Raw genomic sequence first — 19,427 nt, 5'->3', positions numbered from 1 at the left:
CTAATTTTTTAAGACTGCCTTATTCAAAGTTACTTGTTTTATTTCAAATTTGGTTAATTTCGAAAAGTTTTACCTACACGCGGGTTTCGTCTATTACTTCGGGCGAGTTGATACTCAATGAACGATATATGATCACTTGCCGGTACTACCATCGTGTGTAAATATTCAAGCATTGTCCTCTGTTTAATCGATGAATGATTGTGCAGAAGTTTGATTGAAATATCACAAATAGAAACATTCAGGATGACAGGATGCCTATAATATTATGCTCAAAACAATATCACATATTTCTCATCCGGGACGTTTCGCTTCCATCCGAACAAGGCTCTGTGTAATCAGATAATAAGTTGCAGGGGAAAATATTGAGCTTGGAAGGGCGGAATGTCCACAGTTTGACTTAGCAAACAACATATGTATTATCTTCGGTATGTATTACATTATATCATAATTGCGTTATGGAAGTAGTTATCAGTTCGTTAATAATATAATGTTCATTTTATTTATCCAGGTTATTTTGTTTTGTTCACCACAATCATTTTAGTCATAACAAGATAAAATAAAGCTTTTATATTATCACGTTAGAGATTGGTAGGTTAGCAGGTTTCGTGTGTGCTTGTTTGTGTGTAAGGATTCCTATTTCTATAAGTTCATGTGAATAAAAAGTATTTATATAGAGCATAGTCTGTTTTGTTAGTTCACAAGACGGAGAGATATGCGTAAAAGGTCCTTCAATCCAGTTCATTGCAATTAATCTATTTAGCGGCGGAGTGATGGCTACGTCATTGAAATTTGGAGTCCTATTTCTAAATTTGTTTTACGGACCCTCATTTCAATCCCTTAAGTTAGGTAACTATATATAGTTTATTTTGAAGAGCTTGGAAATGACAAGAAGATCATGCCTTGGTATGCGCAAGAACCGATGAGGCATCACTCGCTAGAAACTAAGTTTCATTTTAAGTATTCCAACAGCTGCAATTATTTCCAATTGCTTTCTTCATTTTTATTTGCAGCACGATTCCAAATACTGAAACTGAATAGCATGACGTAGAATATTACATTAGATCCACATTAGACAATTCGATTCAACTATGCTAAATATATTCTTCATGGTGAGGTGGATTTGCTCTTTCTTTCTCATGATAGACCCAATCGACGAGCCAACATAACATTAGCCAAGGACAACCTTTTTCGGGTAGTTGGCATTCTCAGTCTAGGCCATTAGGCGACATACCTGTCGGCACGCAAGAGACAATTCTCTCGGACCGTGATCACAAGCGCACAAGCGTATTTTCATTACAGTTAGCAGTAGAAAAAAAGCCCAAACGAAATGTTTTCCCCTAATACCCCTAGTTTTTTGGCAATGATAATTCATGTGTCGTGTGCCAACGTGCCCACCATCAAGTCCATGCTTCTGAAACAAACAAAAAACTGGCTAACTAACCTTATATTCTAATAAGTCGCTTTTCTAGGCCCAAATTTTTGGCCTGATTTTTTTTTTTTTTGGGGGGGGGGGGTCGTCTTATCAAGCGAGTATGATAATTTTCATTTTTTTGGTGTCGCCTTATGTATCAGATAATATTATTTTATGGTGGACGCAATCGCGAGTTGAACACAATTAGATAGTTTGAATTTTCGTAGTTATTATGTATTGAATATTACACTACAAGAAAACGTCATTATAGGCTATTTTTAACCAATGCCTAAACGCGGCGACCGCTTAAAAAGGAATTGCATGGTAATTTGAGATCCCGATGTTGATGCGTTTTTACTACCCCGACTTATTGGCAGGTTTTATGCAAAAACCCATTTTTCAGGCTTAAAAACGGGCCTCGTCTTAATTACCGGTTAGACTTATTCGCCGGGAAATACGGTATAAGATTTTTGAAGAACAAACACACGTTATAATATGACCCTGTCTCCGCTCAAGCGAATCGCTGACCTCGTTGCCCTGGACACACAACGCGTTCTAACAATCCTGCGTTCAGTGGACTTTCATGCTGCAGTGCCGTCCTTTATTCAAATTAAGTACAGTTCTGATGTTTCTTCCTTGAAATTTTTATTGAAGTGGACTATAACAGATACTCACAAAGAGTAATTTCGGCCCCGTTTTGTAGCTGTAGTGATCGAAAAAGCCAAAACCATGGCTGAAACCGCACTTCATCCACGACCATCAATGCATACGATTCTCAGATCAGACAATAATGCTCAAGGCAATTTTATGGAATTAATTGAATATCACCGAGCACTGAGGCATACTAAGTTTCCAAGTATCAAAGGTCCAGGAGGACATTACGATTTTCCCAGCTTTCAGGTGGGTCCATACCTCACCTCTGTAGATTTAGGATAGGATAGGATTTACATATTTATCCCGGGGGAGAGGAAAGACGATAAGACGGCTTATCCATATGGCGAACCACGGCCTCTCGTCCAGTTACCATTCCAAGTCGGGGATGGGATTAGTTATATTGTTTGTTTTTAGAAGCATGGACTTGGTGGTGGAGGAATCCGTAACCGACCAGCGGTTACGTGAACCACCCAACAACGGCGAGGAGTCCAGCAATCCTCTCGCACATAACCATCCCTGCATGGGATTTGAACCTGCGAAACCCACGCAGAGTAATTAGAGGTGCGGTGGCAACGTAGAAATAATCGAAATTTATATTTAGTTAATTTGTTTTAAACTCAATCCAACCAAGTTTCATTAGCACACAAAACTGTTTGCTGCCTTGGAATATATGCTATATAAAATTTCAATCTATATAGTGTCTATTTCATGAAGTCATTTATATCATATGTCGTAAAGTATTAAATTTTATATGGATTCAACAGTCGCTCACATTTGGTAATAGATGGTAGAATAAAAAACAAAATATTAAGTACTTTATATTTCTTTACGTAAATATTCATTTTCAGTGCTTAGGTTCTATTCTATTGATTCAAACTATTTAACCAATGTTTAATTTTAAATTTCAATTGTGCTAAGAGTTAGGAATACGCTTGCCACCACACCTCTGATTACTCTGTGTGGGTTCGCAGGTTCGAATCCCATGCGGGGATAGTAATGTGCAAGAGGATTGCTGGACTTCTCGCCGCTGTAGGGTGGTTCACATATTCGCTGGTCGGTTACGGCTTCCTCCACCATCAAGTCCATGCTTCCGAAAAACAAATAACTAACTAATCCCATATACGACATGGAATGGTAACCGGACGAAAGGCCGTGGTTCACCATATGGTTAAGTCGTCTTATCGGCTTTCCTCTTTCCCCCAGGATGAATATGTAAATCCTATCTTTTTTTAATAAAACATGTTATCATAAGCATCTGAGTTATAATGCGTTATTGATTTAAATTTCTAGGCACGATACAAAGACAGTCCTGCATTTATAAAATGGAATAAACATGCAGTTGCACCACACTACGGTTATTCACTTGCTCCGCATCGAGATAATCATCCGATCATTGACCCTGCGTCAGGATTTATAAGTGCAGGAGCTGATAAAGATTTAGAAACAAATGTCAAAAAGTAAGTACATAGCTTAGTAGTCATACAAACTCAATAAAGTATTGAATCACCGGAGCAGGGTCGGGCCAAAAATTTTGCGGGCGATTTAGGTGTGACGTAAAAAGTTACATTCCATGCACAGTTTTTACAGTGTTACAAATGCAAAAGTGGAAAACAATAAGCTTTTGCCAAACATTTTGATGTCAAGATTTTACCTCCGTGTGGTCATGCTTTTAGACAACTCATTCAAACTTAATTATCAGTTGGGATTGCGTGAAACCCTTTTCTTCCTCTTTGCCTTTCTTGAAGTAGATCCCTATGTGTATAATGCACGGATGCTGTAGCAGGAATGAAGATGACATCAAATAGAATAGATTATTCAGAATTCTTCTGGTCAAATTATTCTAAGGAAAAATAAAAAATCATGTTGATTTTCACAAATCGATACCCAAAGTTAGTGTCATTATTTTTTTTGATAGTATACCATCAATGGCCCAATCCAGTGACAAAATTCAGCATGGCACTCCATCAACTAAACCTCCAGATAGTGCAAGACCCCAAACACCACCGAGTGATCCACTATATGATGAAATGACTCCTCAAGATAGAGAAGGTTTATGGAGTGCAAGAAAAGTATGACTTATTTTTTTTTTAAAGCAGTAGTACTTGCTAATCCAAGAATATATCAAGCATTCATTTATATAACTACATCATTTTCTGTTGCCTATTCACCGACTTGACTAAAGAAGTAATATTAATAAAGAGGCTTCACCGCGTCCTATACATGAGTGCCAGTGGGTTTGACACCTTCACCCGCTGCTCTGAAAAAATGGTCAGGTTTTTTATCATTTTCATATAGGATGTCATCATTCTGTTTAATGCACCGAGAATTATCTGTATATATGAATGAAATTGCTTGATAGTAGAACAAAATTCATCTCATTTGATTTCAAAATTTCATAATTATTTCATCGATCTTTAACTGATGTGTTTTAATTTATATTGTATTACAGTTTTTCGGTGAAATCAAGTGTGACAAATATCTGATATCTTTCATATATCAGGTATAACCTGCGATTGTTGTCTGATTTTCTCTCATTGAGAGGTCTTAGAACATTGCATTGACCATACGTGCATTTTAAAAAAGCATATTGATAAATTCATGTTATATTCAGGTGACGGACATAAAATTAAGAGCTGAATGTGGGGGTTGGACAACTGATGAAAAAGCAATACCTAAACCTAGCAAAGAACATTCAAACCTAGCTGTTGGAACTTTCAATTTTTCTGATGAAAGTTGGAGAGATAAAGCTGCAAAAAAATATATGTTTACAAGTGGAACACAAAGGTATGCAAAAGACCTGTAATGAGTCTTTGATGGGAGAGAGAGTTTATTTTATTTGTCAGACCAAGAAAACACAATTTCTGCATACATATATAAATAGTGAATAAACAAAAGCTCGGTATGTGACTGAAAAGCGACGATTCATTTTTGTTTCCTTCATTCATCTACTATTTGCATGTCTTTCCTATTTTCTTTTCTAAATATGAAAAAACCTTCATTAGCAGACCATGTATAAAGTAAGTATTTCTAGTGTAATATTTTATGGTATTTTCTAGTATTCTGTAAAATGCATTATAACTTTGCTACACGATCTGCATTTATATGTCTAGTATATTTATTTAATAATTTTTTAACATTTTCTAATTTTATTACTAGCTCATTTGATTATGTAAATTGGGACAGTAAACTACCCCCAAAAATTAAACCAAGACCAAGTACAATGGAAAAGATGGCAGATCCAATATCACAGAGATTTACAGATTGGATGAAAAGATATCGACCAACATCAGAACAATGCCAGGTGAGTTTGTATAGTGTTACGCCCCACAAATTTACTTTCCATAAGGTTGTTATTTGAATCTTCAGACCTGCAAATTTATCTCACCAGTTTAGTGATATGAAAATATTCCATACACATTGCATATACAACATTTGGCGCTCCTGAAGTATGCGTACCAAGATGGGGGACACCGGAACGTAGTATGTGTACCAGGTTAAGGTTAGGCCATAATTTTAGGTACAAATGCTACGGGAGTCACTTGGCTAGTCCCGAACTCATAATAGGACTAAAATATAGAAAATTGGATTAAAATTATGGTGTAACCCTAACCCGGTACACATACTACGTTCCGGTGTCCGCCATCTTGATACGCATACTTCAGGAGTACCCAACATTTTTATATCCTTTTGCTCCTAACAAGGCTATGCACAAGCGACCACTGTTAGGTACTATAGTTTCGGGTTGGCATTGCCCAACCAATTCATTACATCTTGAGTGCTGTGGTAGACCCTAGATTTTAACTTGCAATGTCATCATTAGGCCACTGCGGCCACTTCTAGTCATATACTATAATGTCAATATGGAAAGCATACCTAAGCTATGAAATTCTGTTTTTATTTTATGTAATTCATAGTATATTCATGAATTTTAATAGCTTTCGATGCTTATTGTACCATTAGGTCTGCATAGTCAATGTGGAAAACTTTCAATTATTATTACCGGTACTTGTCATATGGTATTTATCAAGTATGTAGTTTTCTCGCATATATGTAAGTGACATTATCGGGACCACCGGTAAGTCATCAATATCAAATTTTAGTCAAAGTCTATCAAATTATGGCATAGTTAAATCCACCTGTTTATAAAGTATGAAGCTGTGAGTCAGAGATTTGCGACTTCCGAGTTAGACAGATTTGTGTCAATTCTGAGTCAGGTTAAAGGTCATACTATTTGACAGAAGCACTGCGAGGGAATCCAATTTCTTTTGCAGAATTTATTACTGGAATTAAGTCAAGTTAGTTCCTAATTTCTAAACTCACCCATGACCTATGATCTACAATTAGCGAATCAGGTAGTGAGCAAAATAAATATTAAGGAAGATTAAAGCTTTTCATTATATTCTAGCAAGAGATAACAAATTTAGATTGGAGAATACAAGACTTCCATTTCGGAGGGAAAGCATCAGTTGTTGCGTAAACAGAATCAAATTTCAGTTTATTGTACTGTACATGACAAAGATTTATAAGGTGACACTCTTTTACTTGTATAAGTAAAGTTGTATATAAGAAGATGTATGAGTCCAATATATAGCAGAGATACTGTAATGTTGTTGATAGATAAATAACGAAATTGAATATGGCAGACATGTCACAAACAGATCTGTGTGTTTTCCTAATTAAGCATGGTATATACCACGGTTTCTCAAACTGGGATTCGTGATAACTGCACAGGGGGTCAGCAGCGACATGAAAAATGAATAAAAAATTCATTGCATTTTTTGGTTGAGCGTTGCGGATATCCATTGCTGTCAGAAAAAGGCAAGTATGGTAAAATTTTATTGCCTTTTGCATCGACCTACAAGTGTGAGGCTTGGGATGGTGTGAGGCTTGGGATGGTGTTCCATCAAAACAAAAATTCACAAATGGGGGTCTGCACTGCAGTCCAAAAAGTTTGGGAAACTCAATATATACAATACCAATATATTGGTATATACAATAAATTACATCTTGGATAAAACCTGGGTCTGACATTGAAATGAGTGACCAGTGTTTTGACCCGAAATTTCTAACCCATGGGCAAATATAGTTCAGCAGTATCTGCCTAATGCGGACCTCAACTCAAAAGAATGAAGCTTGAAGAAGCTGTTTCGATAATATGAGGAAAAGCATATATTTTGATTTTGAACTCCTCCAACTCTTCATTGAAACACTTTGGTTAATATGGCTTAACGTGTTGATTGAAAAAATATCTGTTTAAAAAATCTATTATTTTGTGATTTTATCAAATATTTTTTTTTCAAAATGTCAACATTCGCTCTCACCACTAGCCCAGTACGTGCACATAATATGACCTGATATAATGATAAAATCATATGACATCATAGAATCTTCTCTTGGAAACTTTTGATAGGGAATACATGGTTGTACTTGTATTTTGTTGTAATTTTGTACTATATATATTCACAGAGATTAGGAAGATCTTGGGATTGGTTTCAAGCAAGAAATGGATATTTGAGATCAAAAGACGTTGATTAGTATGTACATTTTATATTTATCTCAATTAAGTAACTAAAAACGAATTATTGATGTATTGTGTTTCCGCTATATAGAACTCTAATTCAAATGACTTAGACCAGAATTAATTTTCCTATAATTTTATGGAATGGGCAAAAATTAATGAGTTTTGCCATTTGTTGCAGATTTTTTGGTACTCCCAAAGTATGTGAACCAAGATGGCGGATACCGCAATGTAGTATGTGTACCAGGTTGGTTAGGCCATAATTTCAGGTACAAATACTATGGGAGTCACTTGGCTAGTCTCAGAACTCCTAATAGAATTAAAATAAGGAAAATTGAAATAAAATTATGGCCTAACCTTAACTTGATACACACGCTACGTTCCGGTGTCCGCCATCTTGGTTCCCATACTTCGGGAGTACCAATTTTTTTAGGAATATTGTAACATATTCTTACAAAAATATTCTCTTGAATGGTAGGAATTTTAAAAATAGTTTTTTTCATTATCTAATGCTTTATTTTGCAGCACAAGTCATTATAGACAAAGTGGTCACATACCAAATTATGGGTGAGTGACACCAACATAATTTTTATTGTCAGCATCAAGAAGCTTTCAGCTTTTCTATTCTCTGATAGACAAATATTTATTATCATTTATACAAGCCCAGAAAGATGAGGGATATTATTCCTCAGTTTAAATTAATTTAGAGAATTGCTGAATTATTGTTTCAAATGTTGCTGTTAGTGATTGATTTTCTCACATTTACTTTCATAAATCTTGCTCAAAGCAATGTCTTGCATCCTTAACTAAATGGATAAAGTAATGATAGTAGGGTAAGCAGCAACATTGATACATTAAGTGATTAAGTACTATAGATTGGTTATACATGCGATAGAGAATCTAGTGGATAGTGGTTGACACAATACCCTAAACCAGTGGTTCCCGAAGTTTTTTTTTCGCGACCCCAATTTTTATAAAATCGAAGCTTAGAGATACTCGCGACCCCACAACTAGAAACATTCAGCAACTTTAAAATTTAGTATATAAGTTTAAATATCAATGGAAACAATGTGCCTGTATATCCACTGTAAGTGGACGTTGACGGTGAACATTGGAACAAAAAATTTATGAACGAGTCAAGCAATGTGCCGGAAAAACCTCAGAAGATTTGATAAAATATGATGGCATTGTTTGAAAACCACAGAGTAAAAATATCTTTGATCAGAATTATAACGGTTCCTTAGTTAAACATATACGGACTTGATAAAATGTGGGAGATTATTGGGGAGCATACGATACTTCGGAAATAGTAAGATTGCTTCCAAATCTACATGAATTTAAAATCTCATTTGGTTTATTCCAACAGTGTATTTTTGTTTTTAGTTCAATGGTAACATGTTACCGATTCCTCCATTATCAATTCGAAAGTAAAACAGAGCATGAAAGTAGAATAGGAAAAAACGTGTACGGAATCACATCTTAAGTGCCTTTCATGCTAGAACTTGTTGTGGTTTTGTGTTTGACAGCTCCGAACGCTCCGAAATTATGTATGAGACTTCTAAATACCTACGTAATATTGCAATACGAATATTGTCACTTTTAAGTGGAGGCGATGTGGACAAAAACACGTAGCCTACTCGCATATTTCAGAAACGCGCGCGAATCAACATGGCGCTTTCGCGACTGATCGAAAACCACAGTGTGAATACTCGGCCAAGACACCGCCTGACAATCAATACCATACTTGTCAAACACCTAGTTAGAGGCCAATCGCCAAATAAAGCAACTTCGCTTTGTTTAACCAAGCGGTTACACTGGTACAAAATAACAATCTACTTAATTTCTCGCAGCCTGATAAAAAATTCCGATTCGCGTACCAGCGGGTGGGACACGGGTTTAGCCTGCAGTTATTCACAAATGAAACGAAAAAAATAAGATCAACTACTAATTCTGATGTAACACGATCAAAAAAGTTACAAAAAGGAAAACATTATTGGCGCTCGTTACGCTGTTACTCAATTTCATTTACTGATACCGGTACCTGCCGACCAGCTGGAAAGGTTATGTATCACATGTATGTTTTACCGAGAAATTATGGCGCCGTTTGGACAATAAATGGTCGAGTTATTGCTGAAACGGTTCCTGCCGATCGGCACAAATTTCACTTTCCAACGTTCAAATCCTGGTCACTCGTGTGTGCATGTTTAGCACAAATCAGGCGACCCCACCTGGGGTCGCGACCCGCAGTTTGGGAACCACTGCCCTAAACAAATCAGGTCTGTAATGTCAGGAAATCAGATAAGTGATCGGGAAGTCAATAAAGAATAAGTTTATGGAGGAAAATTTCAGTGGCCATGTTATAAAAATAATTACGAATCAAAAAAAGGGATATCACACAATTTACATATTTGGAAAATAGACTCTTATGAATTACTTTCCGAATAATATTTCTATACAGAGGAAGTGTAGGAGCAGATAATTTTGAAGACAAAGACAATCCTGAAGCAGAGTACAATCCTTTCACAAGATTGCGAACTCCTCTTCCATGGTATACGGAAACTGCAAAGTTAGTAAAATTCAGTTTTAGTTTAGTAAGGTGATGAAAGAGATTCTTGAAATCTTGGCATCCATGAACACTTAATAATGAAAGAAGTACAATTAGGTTGTATTTTGCTTCGCAATTTATTTTACCTGTCGAGATGTTTTAATCTTCAGAAAGTCTGTGCCAAATTCAACTTACCGGTAGTTTGATGAAATTTATCATATTTTGCTACAGATGCATGGACTTGGATGGTTGAGAGATTTATGTCAACCAGTGGTTATGCAACAATGAGGAATCCCCCCACACGCCTGCATTAGGATTCACCCACTTATCCCGGGGAGAGGAAAGTGAATAAGATGGCTTAATTAAATGGCAAACCACAGCCTCTCGTCCTGTTACCGGTCCATGTCGGCATGGAAGTTGTCAGCCAGTCATTTGTTTCGGATGGACTTGATGGTGGAGGAAGCCGTAACCGACAATCGCTTACGTGAACCACCCTACGACAGCGAAAAAGTCCAGCAATCCTCTCGCACATAATTATCCCGCACAGGATTCGAACCTGTGAACCCACGCAGGATAATCAGAAGTGAGCGTCACTATGCACCAACCGTTCTTTTACTACTTAATTAAAAATGGTAAATTTGATAGAGAAAAAACAGCAGTTTTGAATTTTAACACCATTATTTACATCTTCTACTACGTGAATCTTGGTCCCCATTGTATGATCATATTTCAATGGCTAAATTGATCAACTTGAACCAAATAAAAGTTAACTTTAACTTATTGTTCAGGCGACCAAATATCCCTGGATATGCTGGATCTACTCATTGGGTTGGTATCCATCCTGCACGTAGTCAATTCCCAGCTCCTGAGCCACCGTCTACGGCATACGTTCATCGGTAAGTAGCAAGATAAATAACTATAATAACTTGATAAGCAGGAATCAATAGAAAAGAGTGTTTTTAAGTTTTAATAGTCGTTTATTTCTCCAGTTCAGAAAATATCTCTAATTCAATTTCTATAAACAGAGTTAATAATTTTAATTTGGAGTTGTCAATCTGTAGTTGAAGTTGTTAGTTAAATAGGCAAGAATTAGGGGAGTATTCTATCTTATGCTTTATTTTCTAACATAAATTCGAAAACCATCTTTTTTTGTTACAGTAGGCCTAATTTTCTTAATACCTAGTTTGTCAAAAATCTGAATTGGAAGAACCTTGTTTAGTTATTCAACACACGAGGAAATGCACTCCTTGCCTGTAGGATTGATATCAAACAGCACAAAGGTATAAACAGAAGAATAATTCTATATTTGCTTTTCAGGCCAATGCCAACACCACCGAACACATCACCATGGGCGAAAAGAGCTCCAATGTCTAGAATGGTGACGACCGTTCCACCGAAGAATCCTTTCAATACTATTGATGACATTTCCGTTGCATAGAGTTTTCATTCATATGTCAGACCAGTTTAAACAAATCCCATTTTCAAGGATATTTTTGTTAATATTTTATAATTTTTGTGCCAAATTTGAGTTCGACTTTTTAAATCATGTTCAGCAATATTGAAATTCTAACACATATTACTTACTATCCATTGAAATTTGTACAAGTATCCTATGTTGAAAGCCATGTATTCTAACTTTGTATGGAAAGAAGCATATCCAAGTGCCACATGAAATTTATAACTCCATTTGTGCCATTATCACTACAATATATTAGGATCTTTAAAAAATTCACTAAAATGACGATCCTTATTATTTTATGTTCTTGTTATTTAAACTTGTTTGCGAGTACGTTTGCTATACTGTGTGTGAAGATTTATATTTTACTAAAATTCTTTTGTGCATATTTCTTCTTTTGTTCAGTTGGAATTGCGTACTTGAAGGCCTAAGTTTTCAAGTTTGTGACCGGCTACACATGCTAAATGAAATAGAGAGAACAGGGCCGAATACCTGTTTCAGTCTCTCTGTTAGCAAATTAGGATGACAAGCGGTATTTCAGTTTATTTTTAGAAATCGTTCAGGTATCAAATATTGTAGCCTATATGCCCAAGAACACACCATTGGCAATATGATCACTTGTGATTAGGTGCATGAATCTCAATCTGTTCAGCTTAAAATTCTTGCCGCATATGTTTTGGACCTTTGTCTACATAGGAATTCTCAAAAGCCTCAACGCATTCTACAATTGGAAGACTACATAAGGTAGAGTTGTAATTGCCAGCACACACAGCTAGACGGCTCCATTGCAGTCTTCGAAAAAGCATAAGCGTCCTGTTGACAAGCAGAACCCGTATGGCCCACAGTAAATAGATACGCCTCCAAAGACCGAGACCGCTTACCCGTGATTTTTTTCAACTTTACATTTTTCCGATTTTACTACATGGGCCTACATTCAAAACCATATTGACTGTCTTCATTGACCATATTGCCATCGAGGGTTATGCGAATGTTATATGTCTAAATATCGGTTTTAGTTCGGAAAATAGAAAGGAACGATACAAAAGAATTCGAATACCGATTTTTTTTATGTACAAGGAAGAAAGAATAATAAAATAGCCTACAGCACCGCAAGCCTAATTTAATAAAAGATTATGGGCTGTTTCACATCTGTTCACACCACTGCGTTATTCTTTAATTGTTTAAGTAAACGTGCGTTGTTGCGTTAACGCATAATATTTCCGCACTGCATCAACGCAACAAATTCGCGAAGCAGGTTGTCGCACCATCGACACCTTTAACAATGAGTCAAAAGGACCATTGTCACGCTGCAGATAGTAAACGCTCGGCTGAGCTTCTGGTCCGACACTTTTTTTGTCGGCGAACGCATAGGAATTAATGGATGGAAGGGGCAGCCATACTTTGTGAAAATGTAATGTTTTGGTGCACGACGTGAAATATTTAATAGTAATAGTTTGTAACTTCAGTTCAATGATCAAGCCAATGAAAGATCTTAATTAAAATATGTTTAGGCTACATCGTAAAAATCAGATAACTCTTGGGGAATGGATTCCTATGTAATTTCCGTATTCGAAGGCTGGCAGAATGCTTATTTTAGGCGCGATTAACTTGAATTTTGCATATATATTATTCCGGTGAAAAAATATCATAGAGGAAGGTTCTATTTGACTTACGTTTCACTACATACTTTCAGTGGCATAGCCATGATTTTCAAAGAGAATGGTGAGGTCAAAATCCGAATTCGGAAATTTCCATGTAACATATTATTTTGAAACAACCGCCGCAATCACACCACTCGTGAAAAGAATTGAACATTTTAACGGATAATGATTTTTCTGCTGTGTAAAAATATTCAACCCACCCCGATGCAAGCATTTTGAGAGTCTTATCATATTAATTTAATTGTGATCATGGTATTTTACGTTTGCGTCGACTGACGACAAAATGAAAGCATAACTGCTCAAAAATACTGCAGGGTTTCAGAAAGAGTGGTAGAATGCCTGATTATACCAAATTTTGATAATATTGACTGCCACATGTGATTATTTTGAAGATATATATATCTCTGTTAGACAAATCCCAAGATCTACGGTAAAATCTCAAAGTGTGAAATTTATTTTGGTACAATTAATAGATTGCTTGACATTTTTACATTAATTAGCTGTATATAATCATAATCAGGCCGCAGACAGGATTTTCAAAGGGGGTTCGGAAATACATATTTATCGTCTCTAAATCTCCACGGAACGGCTTTTGAAACACTCGTCGCGATTACACCACTCGCTAAAGAGCCGAATTTTTTATCGGGTAAGGATTTTTCAATTGTGCGAAGGATTCCCGACCAATACAAGACTATTTAAAATGTCTTGCTTTATTAATTTAATTGCGTCCAATGTAACCTGCGGTGTGCCGACTTACGTCAAAATACGAGCTTTACTATATAATATCACAGCAATCCTCAGCCGTAAGAAAACGTGGAAAACTGCCCGATTATATATATCTAGTTTTTATTCGTATCTTGATCTGTTCTTGCAACACTTACTCTACCACAACGCTGCCACTCCGATTATATTCAAGCTATCAACATTAGAAAAATCTCTGTGTCTTAGGTAAGGTATCGAAGACTACAATTTATTTTAGTACAATAAAATATGATTGAATATGCATTACATTGATTATCTTATATATAATAATAACCAGGGTAAAAGTTGCGTGTAGCCTCTTCGATAGTTTTAGAATGTCTAAAAAGGTATATCAGGTGCATATAATTCACTGTATGTTCAAAATCAGTGACTATGGTAAAGTTTCTAGAGGCAATTTACCACAATATGTGTCTTGTTTTTCGTTTTACAATGTCTAAAAAAACTTTTTTTAATCTGTCGACTCCGAAAATAACTAATAGTGTTTTCCGTTATATTTTAACGGAAAAAATGTCATGAAAAACCCCATTAAATATTCTTTCATACCGTACCAGAATGGTTACATACCAGTATGACCGAGCATGTCATGTATACATGTTATCTATCACTTTTTATTGTGTTTCAGAAAAGTTAATCCGTAGACTTTGCAAACCGATTCACTACGGTTGTTATGTATTAAAGTGATAATTTGAGGGGAAAATGGCAAGTGACGGTCCTCCAGTATACGACGCAAAGGTCCATCCAGCTCCCCCACCTCCACCCAGTTATGAATTCAACACTCAGTATTCGGAACCAATTTCAGGGGGTGCAGTTGTTGTCACCCAGCAACCTATGCTTGTGATTTCCAACTTCAATACTGCGAGTCCTGTACAGTGTCAATGCATGTACTGCAGAAATTACATTGTAACAAACGTGAGATACGAAGTTGGGTTGATCACTTGGTTTGCTGCAGGATTTATCTGCTTGATTGGATGTGGAATATTTGCTTGGATTCCTTGTCTCATCAACGACATGAAAAATGTTGTTCACACTTGTCCCAACTGCGGAAAAGTGAATGGTATCTACAACAGGGGTCTATAATGAGTTATTTATAAAAGATTTAAGATATGTGGTAGAAAATCTTCACTTTGCCTTTTTACTAAATACCTTTAGAATTATTATTGTGTTACTCTACCACACTATACGTGCCAAATACCTTCCGCCTAACTATTATCAACTTCCTATGATAATTCAATGTCAGTTTTTGCAAATTCTGCTTCAATTTGTATTTAATTCCACAGGCCAAAAATGAGCTAAAGTAATGACCAGATAACAATCATTGGATAACAAACGAGTATGCATCCATCACATTAGTATTAATTCACGACTTTTTCAGATATACCATCAACCCTGTGAATTTTATGTTTCCTTCTTTTAATGCACTCATTTTTACTGAGAAGCAATTCTATTTTTAAACTATTGAGTATTCATAATTTTAAATACCATTTTTCAAATGTTTCAAGGTAAATGCCATTTTATTACATGGTGACTATTATTTTTTCACTCATTCTATGTAAGTGCTGCTTCATATTACAGCAGTGCGACATATTTGAGTACACATTTGAACTGCTATGTAATAATGGTAATTGCAATGACAAGAATTTAAATAGTTTGTTTGGTCGGGTATGAAGTTTTGTTTGTTATTCAGAATATTTCATTACAACTTGAAGTGGCCTCAAACAATGAAGTGGACAATCTGCTCGGAATCTATTGTTCTAGAAAAAAGTTGCATCTGTATATATTTTTTTATAAATATTTTTTATCTCACCAAATTGCTCTTAGTTCGAAGAAAAAATGATATTACGATACCTTCATTTTACTATCATTTTGTATTGCTTTGCACGTTTTTCTTACAGTCCAATGAACTTTTTATGTTCCATTCAAGAAGTAATTACTTTTTTATGTTGGGCTCCAGTTAAAACCAATTCTTATCCTCCATAAGTAGCACTGAAATATATTTATAATTAAGTCATCTCGAATGATATCTTTATATCAATCGGGGTTAGAGTAAGGAAATGTATTATGGAATTACGTATGTTTTCTGTTCAACCAAAATAATTTTCAATCTTGCAAATCTGGTTGAGGTTCTGCGAGCAATGCCCAAATTTTCAACACTTTGATAGAAAGTCCCTACATAGTGTATAGGTTGCCAAGTATTGTGGGTTTAAAAACTTGGATTTTGGCAGAAATGTCGGTGGCATGTGATATTCCTATTTGCAGTAGTATCCTCTGGTGGTATATTATACTATTTTCTCTGTTCCGACAAATACTGCAGGGTTTCAGAAAGAGTGGTAGAATGCCTGATTATACCAAATTTTGATAATATTGACTGCCACATGTGATTATTTTGAAGATATATATATCTCTGTTAGACAAATCCCAAGATCTACGGTAAAATCTCAAAGTGTGAAATTTATTTTGGTACAATTAATAGATTGCTTGACATTTTTACATTAATTAGCTGTATATAATCATAATCAGGCCGCAGACAGGATTTTCAAAGGGGGTTCGGAAATACATATTTATCGTCTCTAAATCTCCACGGAACGGCTTTTGAAACACTCGTCGCGATTACACCACTCGCTAAAGAGCCGAATTTTTTATCGGGTAAGGATTTTTCAATTGTGCGAAGGATTCCCGACCAATACAAGACTATTTAAAATGTCTTGCTTTATTAATTTAATTGCGTCCAATGTAACCTGCGGTGTGCCGACTTACGTCAAAATACGAGCTTTACTATATAATATCACAGCAATCCTCAGCCGTAAGAAAACGTGGAAAACTGCCCGATTATATATATCTAGTTTTTATTCGTATCTTGATCTGTTCTTGCAACACTTACTCTACCACAACGCTGCCACTCCGATTATATTCAAGCTATCAACATTAGAAAAATCTCTGTGTCTTAGGTAAGGTATCGAAGACTACAATTTATTTTAGTACAATAAAATATGATTGAATATGCATTACATTGATTATCTTATATATAATAATAACCAGGGTAAAAGTTGCGTGTAGCCTCTTCGATAGTTTTAGAATGTCTAAAAAGGTATATCAGGTGCATATAATTCACTGTATGTTCAAAATCAGTGACTATGGTAAAGTTTCTAGAGGCAATTTACCACAATATGTGTCTTGTTTTTCGTTTTACAATGTCTAAAAAAACTTTTTTTAATCTGTCGACTCCGAAAATAACTAATAGTGTTTTCCGTTATATTTTAACGGAAAAAATGTCATGAAAAACCCCATTAAATATTCTTTCATACCGTACCAGAATGGTTACATACCAGTATGACCGAGCATGTCATGTATACATGTTATCTATCACTTTTTATTGTGTTTCAGAAAAGTTAATCCGTAGACTTTGCAAACCGATTCACTACGGTTGTTATGTATTAAAGTGATAATTTGAGGGGAAAATGGCAAGTGACGGTCCTCCAGTATACGACGCAAAGGTCCATCCAGCTCCCCCACCTCCACCCAGTTATGAATTCAACACTCAGTATTCGGAACCAATTTCAGGGGGTGCAGTTGTTGTCACCCAGCAACCTATGCTTGTGATTTCCAACTTCAATACTGCGAGTCCTGTACAGTGTCAATGCATGTACTGCAGAAATTACATTGTAACAAACGTGAGATACGAAGTTGGGTTGATCACTTGGTTTGCTGCAGGATTTATCTGCTTGATTGGATGTGGAATATTTGCTTGGATTCCTTGTCTCATCAACGACATGAAAAATGTTGTTCACACTTGTCCCAACTGCGGAAAAGTGAATGGTATCTACAACAGGGGTCTATAATGAGTTATTTATAAAAGATTTAAGATATGTGGTAGAAAATCTTCACTTTGCCTTTTTACTAAATACCTTTAGAATTATTATTGTGTTACTCTACCACACTATACGTGCCAAATACCTTCCGCCTAACTATTATCAACTTCCTATGATAATTCAATGTCAGTTTTTGCAAATTCTGCTTCAATTTGTATTTAATTCCACAGGCCAAAAATGAGCTAAAGTAATGACCAGATAACAATCATTGGATAACAAACGAGTATGCATCCATCACATTAGTATTAATTCACGACTTTTTCAGATATACCATCAACCCTGTGAATTTTATGTTTCCTTCTTTTAATGCACTCATTTTTACTGAGAAGCAATTCTATTTTTAAACTATTGAGTATTCATAATTTTAAATACCATTTTTCAAATGTTTCAAGGTAAATGCCATTTTATTACATGGTGACTATTATTTTTTCACTCATTCTATGTAAGTGCTGCTTCATATTACAGCAGTGCGACATATTTGAGTACACATTTGAACTGCTATGTAATAATGGTAATTGCAATGACAAGAATTTAAATAGTTTGTTTGGTCGGGTATGAAGTTTTGTTTGTTATTCAGAATATTTCATTACAACTTGAAGTGGCCTCAAACAATGAAGTGGACAATCTGCTCGGAATCTATTGTTCTAGAAAAAAGTTGCATCTGTATATATTTTTTTATAAATATTTTTTATCTCACCAAATTGCTCTTAGTTCGAAGAAAAAATGATATTGCGATACCTTCATTTTACTATCATTTTGTATTGCTTTGCACGTTTTTCTTACAGTCCAATGAACTTTTTATGTTCCATTCAAGAAGTAATTACTTTTTTATGTTGGGCTCCAGTTAAAACCAATTCTTATCCTCCATAAGTAGCACTGAAATATATTTATAATTAAGTCATCTCGAATGATATCTTTATATCAATCGGGGTTAGAGTAAGGAAATGTATTATGGAATTACGTATGTTTTCTGTTCAACCAAAATAATTTTCAATCTTGCAAATCTGGTTGAGGTTCTGCGAGCAATGCCCAAATTTTCAACACTTTGATAGAAAGTCCCTACATAGTGTATAGGTTGCCAAGTATTGTGGGTTTAAAAACTTGGATTTTGGCAGAAATGTCGGTGGCATGTGATATTCCTATTTGCAGTAGTATCCTCTGGTGGTATATTATACTATTTTCTCTGTTCCGACAAATAGGAAAGAAAGGCAGCGCTCACTATGTCAATGTATCAGGAATTGCAGCTAATGGTTAATGATCATACAGCTCTTTGCTGATATGCGGCTCCATGCCGTAATGTTTCTGATGTTCATTTTGATATCAATATAAAGTGAGCGAGTACCGCTGTATCAATTAGTTATTTTCATGCTCCAAATTAGGCCTATTCACAAAATTCTTCATAATACTCTACACCAGATTCTTGTCCCTAGGAGTTTATTGTCCGACGCTTTGTGTTGTATCCCCTTTGTTTATCCCTCATTCTCGTGATACTGAATGGGCGCTTTGATATTTTATACGAAAACAAGAAGGCATACGAGCAGGGGTTTTGTCATT

General features: G+C 35.6%; 3 protein-coding genes across 3 annotated transcripts; all 3 read left to right on the top strand.

The window, feature by feature from the left end:
- The first annotated feature begins 1,872 nt into the window (after nucleotides 1-1,872).
- LOC120336155 (protein SPMIP7-like) lies at nucleotides 1,873-11,972 on the top strand. The gene is made up of 10 exons (XM_039403765.2): nucleotides 1,873-2,311; nucleotides 3,356-3,522; nucleotides 3,981-4,134; nucleotides 4,677-4,849; nucleotides 5,222-5,366; nucleotides 7,532-7,599; nucleotides 8,109-8,150; nucleotides 10,042-10,149; nucleotides 10,917-11,024; nucleotides 11,446-11,972. Exons 1-10 carry the CDS (start codon nucleotides 2,141-2,143, stop codon nucleotides 11,564-11,566), a joined length of 1,257 nt encoding a protein of 418 aa, XP_039259699.2. The 5' UTR covers nucleotides 1,873-2,140; the 3' UTR covers nucleotides 11,567-11,972.
- A 1,777-nt stretch (nucleotides 11,973-13,749) lies between these two features.
- Nucleotides 13,750-16,276, top strand: LOC120335468 (lipopolysaccharide-induced tumor necrosis factor-alpha factor homolog). The gene is made up of 2 exons (XM_039402970.2): nucleotides 13,750-13,891; nucleotides 14,630-16,276. The coding sequence occupies exon 2, from the start codon at nucleotides 14,704-14,706 to the stop codon at nucleotides 15,082-15,084; it is 381 nt and encodes a 126-aa protein (XP_039258904.2). The 5' UTR covers nucleotides 13,750-13,891; nucleotides 14,630-14,703; the 3' UTR covers nucleotides 15,085-16,276.
- Nucleotides 16,277-16,513: 237 nt separating this feature from the next.
- Nucleotides 16,514-19,414, top strand: LOC144419881 (lipopolysaccharide-induced tumor necrosis factor-alpha factor homolog). The gene is made up of 2 exons (XM_078110040.1): nucleotides 16,514-16,650; nucleotides 17,389-19,414. Exon 2 carries the CDS (start codon nucleotides 17,463-17,465, stop codon nucleotides 17,841-17,843), a length of 381 nt encoding a protein of 126 aa, XP_077966166.1. The 5' UTR covers nucleotides 16,514-16,650; nucleotides 17,389-17,462; the 3' UTR covers nucleotides 17,844-19,414.
- The last annotated feature ends 13 nt before the right edge of the window (nucleotides 19,415-19,427 follow it).

Source organism: Styela clava, chromosome 2 (genome assembly GCF_964204865.1).
Source record: "Styela clava chromosome 2, kaStyClav1.hap1.2, whole genome shotgun sequence".
In the NCBI taxonomy this organism is placed as follows: domain Eukaryota; kingdom Metazoa; phylum Chordata; class Ascidiacea; order Stolidobranchia; family Styelidae; genus Styela; species Styela clava.
This window is presented reverse-complemented; position numbering and strand designations above follow the sequence as displayed.

Excerpts from the sequence above, each read along its gene's own strand:
- LOC144419881 (XM_078110040.1), top strand. The coding sequence starts at position 17,463 with ATGGCAAGTGACGGTCCTCCAGTATACGACGCAAAGGTCCATCCAGCT.
- LOC120336155 (XM_039403765.2), top strand. The coding sequence starts at position 2,141 with ATGGCTGAAACCGCACTTCATCCACGACCATCAATGCATACGATTCTC. Across the intron at positions 4,135-4,676 it reads GTTTATGGAGTGCAAGAAAA|GTGACGGACATAAAATTAAG; the intron begins GTATGACTTATT and ends TGTTATATTCAG. Across the intron at positions 7,600-8,108 it reads AGATCAAAAGACGTTGATTA|CACAAGTCATTATAGACAAA; the intron begins GTATGTACATTT and ends TTTATTTTGCAG.
- LOC120335468 (XM_039402970.2), top strand. The coding sequence starts at position 14,704 with ATGGCAAGTGACGGTCCTCCAGTATACGACGCAAAGGTCCATCCAGCT.